Below are 6,000 nucleotides of genomic sequence, written 5' to 3'. Positions count from 1 at the left end.
AAAAAAAAAAAAAAGACATCAACCTTTTCTTATCCATTCATACTTGGTTAGACCAAGATCATCATTTGAGTCTATGGAGATCTCTCCAGAGTTGTTTATTTTCAAATCTGACTATCATGTTCCTGATGTCCTCACCTAAGCTCCTCCTAAAAATGTTGACCACAACAGAATATGTATAAGACCCTTCAGGGAAAGAGAAGAGAGTACTATTCAGCTCTACTCCAGAAAAGCAAGGATGGTGTTATTAGGTACCTGTTTAAAGAAGCAGGAGAAAAATTTAAAGTTTATGACTCTTCTGAGTTCATTTACTTTGCTATTTCATAAACCCCATCTCCACCTCTAGTGTTTATTTCTACAATGGGAAGAAGTGGAGTTATTACATTGAATTTAACTCTGCTTTATTTTTGTACCAATATAGTCAAATGTAAACTGAGGCTATATGAGTTTAAAGAAATATTTTTTTGCTACAGAGGAAAAAAATGAGACAATAGGATTTTCAAGATTTTGAGTATTTAAGTACTGATGTGAGTATTTTATTTTGTTATTTAAGAAAAAAATTTTTGGAGGTGCCTGAGTGGCTCAGATGCTTAGGCGTATGCCTTTGGCTCAGGTCATAATCTTTAGGTCCTGCGATCAAGCCCCATGTCAGACTCCCACCCAGCTCAGCAGAGAGCCTGTTTCTCCCTCTCTCTCTTTCTGTCCCCCTGCTTGTGCTCCCTCTGTCTCTCAAGTGAATAAATAAAATCTTTTAAAAAGGAACCCCTTTAAATTAATTAATTAATTAAAGTAAAAATAATTTTTTTAGGTAAGCTCCATGCCCAATGTGGGGCTTGAACTCATGACCCCAAGATCAAGAGTTGCATTGTTCACCAACTAAGCCAGCAAGGCACCTCTGATTTGAGTATTTTAAATATTCCTTCAGAAAATGGCAAACATTATAAAATTCCATTTACCATTTTAAAACATGAAAAGCTGATGTCTACCTTCTTTTATTTTCAGGAATTTTTTCAGCTCTATGAAGATAAATATACAGCTAGGAAAGTTAATTAAACATATTTATCTCTTGTAGACCTAATTCTGACATTTCCTGCCAGTCTTTCACTTACTTTATATTGCAGTTATAACAAGATATTTATTTATTTATTTAATGGATTATTCTACTCCTGGTCGTACTTCATGATTTGTTTGAAATTACACATTAATTTTTAGCAAATGACATAATGGTTTATCAAAAGGGGACCGTTTCAATTATGGTACAGCCACACTGGAACACAGTAAGAATAATGTAATTCCTTATGTTCTTTTTTTTTTTTTAAAGATTTTATTTATTTATTTATTTATTTTATTTATTTGACAGAGAGAGATCACAAGTAGGCAGAGGCAGGCAGAGAGAGAGAGAGAGGAGGAGGCAGGCTCTCCGCTGAGCAGAGAGCCCGATGCGGGACTCGATCCCAGGACCCTGAGATCACGACCCGAGCCAAAGGCAGCGGCTTAACCCACTGAGCCACCCAGGCGCCCCTAATTCCTTATGTTCTGATAGTACTATAATACAATATGTAAATCATTCATGATTCCATTTGGGCAAAAGGAAAATATCTATCTCTGTACTCATACAGAGCTATATGAATATAGAGATAGATATTTACATATCTATTCATATAGATAGATATTTATATTTAGATTTTTCTCAACTTATAATGGATTTACATCCTAATAAACCCACTGTAAACTGAAAATATCATAAGTCAAATATGCATTTAATACACCTAGCCTACCAAACATCGCTTACCCTAGACATTCTGAAAACACTTACATTAGCCTACAGTTGGGTAAAATCATCTAAACAAAGCCAATTTTATAACGAAATGTTGACTATCTCACATAATTTACTGAATAGTGCACTGAAAGTGAACCACAGAGTGGCTGTAAGGATATAGAATGGTTGTCTGTGTACCATTTGTTTACCCTTTTAATCTCGTAGCTGACTAAGAACTGCAGCCCAACTGTCGCTGCCTAGTAGGAGAGAGTATCCTACTGCATATTGCTAGCTGGGAAAAAGGAAGAAATTCTAAATGCAAAGTATGATTTCTATTGAATGTGTACATTTCACACCACTTACACAACTATGAAGTTGAAAAATCATAAAACCATCCTAAGTCAGGAGCCATCTATACATATAATATGTTTAAGTAATATATTCATCTAAAAATATGTAACATATTCAAATAAAGTATGTATTTAATATACAGCATATATTTAAATTACATATGTTTGTACCTGCTAGTATTTGAACGGATAATTTTTGGAAGAACACAAAAAACTGTTAACAGTGATTCTCCCTCTAGAGATTGGGACAGCAATGGGTAGAGTTAGCTGGACACCGTACTCATTATTTAGGACTTTTCTTTTACTGTGTCCATACTTTACTTTTATAAAAATTAGTTTTTTAAAATGACTTCCTGGGGCGCCTGTGTGGCTCCCTGGGTTAAAGTCTCTGCCTTTGGCTCATAGGCTCATCGGGCGTGGCTCTCTGCTCAGCAGGTAACCTGCTTCCTCCTCTCTGCCTGCCTCCCTGCCTTCTTGTGATCTCTATCAAATAAATAAATAAAATCTTTAAAAAATAAAATAATATAAAATAACTTCTCTAAGAACAATAATAGATGAGTCTTCTAAAGTATTTAAAAGTACAGGGAGCAGTGTACTTAAAACAAATTTTTTCAGAGTGCCTGGGTGGCTCAGTTGGTTAAGCAGCTGCTTTTGGCTAAGGTCATGATTCCAGGGTCCTGGGACGGAGCCCCGCAGTGGGCTTCCTGCTCAGCGGAGAGCCTGCTTCTCCCTCTCTCTCTGCCTGCCACTCTGCCTACTTGTGCTCCCTCACTCTCTCTGTCAAATAAATAAATAAATAAAATCGTTAAAAAATAAAAAGAAAAAGAATTTTTTCTAGGCTCAACTAAAAAGTACCTGAGCATAAAAAAGCCACATTTTAAAAAACAAGAATTTGCATTTGAAATCAGTGTACTTTACTTAAACCCAGTTCATACAGAGATTCCAATAAAAAAATACTTTCATGAAAATAAGTAATGGGCATTCAAATGATGTAACCATATAACAAAAGGAATTGTTATATCACCTTAAAATCTTTTGAAATAAGGTAAATTATAAACCAAACAACTACAATCAAAGAAAGAAAGAAAGAAGTAAAACATATATAAGTTAATTAAACATGCCATTTAAAAGTCAATACTGGTTTTAAAATTTTAGATTGAATACCTACAAGTATTTTAATGCAGATGCTGACAGTTTTGATCCACTTATAGAATCTGTTCTGATCCTTCGACTTGCTAGATAATAGCCATGAATCATTCTTTCTGCCTCCAAACTGAATTCTACATTCAAATTCTTTGCAAAAGCCAGCAGCTAAATTAAAAGTGTGAAAAATTCAAACTTAAGAAAAAAGAAATTTCCAAACTTTATTATAAAATCTATATTACAAATATCCAAAGTTTGTATATTTTATTTACATCAAAGTTGGTTAAATATCTGGGGCCATCCCCAAAGTCACTGAGCATTTAAAATCATAGTCTTACAAATAGTCTTGTAAATACTGTTAAAGTTTAGCCAGAATAATCTCTTTCTCCCTCTTAGCGCAGAAATGTTCTGTGCAATGTATTTCAATGAGGATCAGGTCTTTGCTTCCAGTGGAATAAAAGGCTCACTTAGATCCTTTCAGTGGGAGAGGCTTCCCCCAGCAGCTCATTTCCCTTTGAATAGCTTTAATTCTTTGACAAATATTTTCCCTTGTGCTCGCTCTCTTTCTCTCTCTCTCTCTGACAAATAAATAAAATCTTAAAAAAAAAAAAAAACCCTTTCTCTCATGGCCCTAGAGCTACCTGCCCTCCCTCCAGCTGAACACTACTAATGTGGGAGGCACTGTGTTAACCACTGTGAAGGTGGACTTTCCAGGACCGAACAAGCCTTCAACATAACGATTACCACTGTCTTCTCTGAGCTTTGTGCCTTTTTCTCCTGAGGATTCCGGTCCCTTAAGTCCTTAATCTGTGACATCATTTTCAAACTTTTCACCATCCTGTTTGTTTTCTGCTTTTTCAATGCAGAATCAAAAGGAAAATTTAATCATATTAAGGTTACTATTAACCATAATATTATATTTTAAATAAAACTTTTTAAAGGATCTAGATATGTCCTGTATTGATATGTTCTGTCTTCTTTTTTTTTTTTTTTTAATTTTTTACTTATTCCTCTGACAGAGACAGATCAGAAGTAGGCAGAGAGGAAGGCAGAGAGAGGAGAAAGCAGGCTCCCTGCCGAGCAGAGAGCTCGATTCGGGGCTCGATCCCAGGACCCTGAGATCATGACCTGAGCTGAAGGCAGAGGCTTTAACCCACTGAGCCACCCAGGCGCCCCTATATTCTGTCTTCTTTATTCTCCTTATACTTCACAGTTTCCTCTAGACCTTCAGAACTGGATAATAATATTATTAATAATATCAGTAGCCCTCTCTAGCTTTCAGAACCCCATGGAGTCACAGAAATGTGCCAGCTGTCTCTCCCTTCAGGAAAGGATTTGCTCCCAGCTCCTGGGAGTACTGTCAGCATTGGCCTCCAGGTGTCAGCCTCTTTAGGGAATGCCTCAGGACAGCCCTCTACCAAATGACTGAGTAGAAGTGGGACAAGTGCTACCAAAAAGTCTATTTCTGTCCAAAGCAAAGCAATCCCTGGTGGCTCTCTTTACCTCCAGAGCTCAGTGTAGGATTATCTTTGGGCCTGCGTCACAGCTTGACTCCTTTCTCTGCCCAATCCTGCTTCCTCCTCCCTTCCACAGGTATTAATAGAAGAGCTAGAAGAGCACTCCTGAGTAAACAATGACACTCTAAACTCATCTCAGTCAGCCTCCTGGAGAGCTCAGTCTGTGACACACTCCACCCAATCTGTTTCGTATAATGGACAGATTTATCTTTTGGAGAAATCATTTTTGCTCTTTACGGGCTTAGTAAAGTCCAACTGTTCTCTACAGTCTGATGAATCAACTATAATTTTCTTTTTTGCCTGAGCTTTATGGCTTATTGTAATTTGCCAAATCCTAATCCCAATGACTCTAATTTTTGTTCCAGTAAACTAAGTCTTCTCATAGTTTTCCAGGTATATTCATTTCTACTTTTGTCTTTGCTCCTTCTTTCATTCCTGTTTAGAATGTCCATCCTTCCTGTCATCTAACTCTTACTTTTTCTTAAGGATCAACTAAAGTCTCACTTCCTTGAGTCTTCCCAACTCTTGCATTCTACTTGACATCTTCCTTCCTGAATTCCTAAAATACTTAGAGTACTTAGAGTTAGCACCACCCAGTTTAGCACTTAAACTGTCTCCTAATGGTTTCTTGTATCTTGTTTTTATCTCATTTAAATGACAAACTATTTAAAGATTTATTTTTCTGTGAGAATATAAAAGAACAGAAGTAGGCTCGTATGTATAAAGTATTCAGTAAAGACTTAATTAAAAAGCCCAAGGGCTTTTTTGTTTGTTTTTCAGAGAAAAACAGGGCAAAAATTTCTCTGGTCATTAGTATGTCTATATATTTAGCACACAAATTCCTAGAGACTAACTACCTTCTTCTTATATATTAAAACAAACAGGGGTACCTGGGTGGCTCAGTCTGTTGAGCATCCGACACTTGGTTTTGGTTCAAGTCATGACCTCAGGGCTGTCAGATGGAGCCCCATCCCATGTTGGGCTTTGTGTTGGTCATGGAGCCTGTTTAGGATTCTGTCTTGGGGCACCTGGGTGGTGCAGTCAGTTAAGTATCTGCCTTTGGCTCAGGGTCCCGATCTCAGGGTCCTGGGATCAAGCCCCACATCAGGTGCTCTGCTCGGTAGGGACCCTGCTTCTCCCTCTACTTCTGCGTGCTGTTCCCCCTACTTGTGCTTTCTCTTTCTCTCTGTCAAATAAATAAATAAAATCTTAAAAAAGAAAAAAGGTTCTCTCT

The 6,000-nt window shown here is 37.1% G+C and overlaps 1 protein-coding gene across 1 annotated transcript in view; it reads right to left on the bottom strand.

Moving 5' to 3' along the window:
- Positions 1-6,000, bottom strand: part of MCMDC2 (minichromosome maintenance domain containing 2) — a 33,333-nt gene that overhangs the window by 7,880 nt on the left and 19,453 nt on the right. Inside the window, exon 13 of the mRNA XM_059392869.1 lies at positions 3,275-3,417. Within this exon, the coding sequence (XP_059248852.1) occupies positions 3,275-3,417 (143 nt within the window). The remainder of the gene's footprint in view (positions 1-3,274; positions 3,418-6,000) is intronic.

The sequence above is a fragment of the Mustela nigripes genome, chromosome 3, assembly GCF_022355385.1.
Source record: "Mustela nigripes isolate SB6536 chromosome 3, MUSNIG.SB6536, whole genome shotgun sequence".
NCBI lineage: Eukaryota > Metazoa > Chordata > Mammalia > Carnivora > Mustelidae > Mustela > Mustela nigripes.
This window is presented reverse-complemented; position numbering and strand designations above follow the sequence as displayed.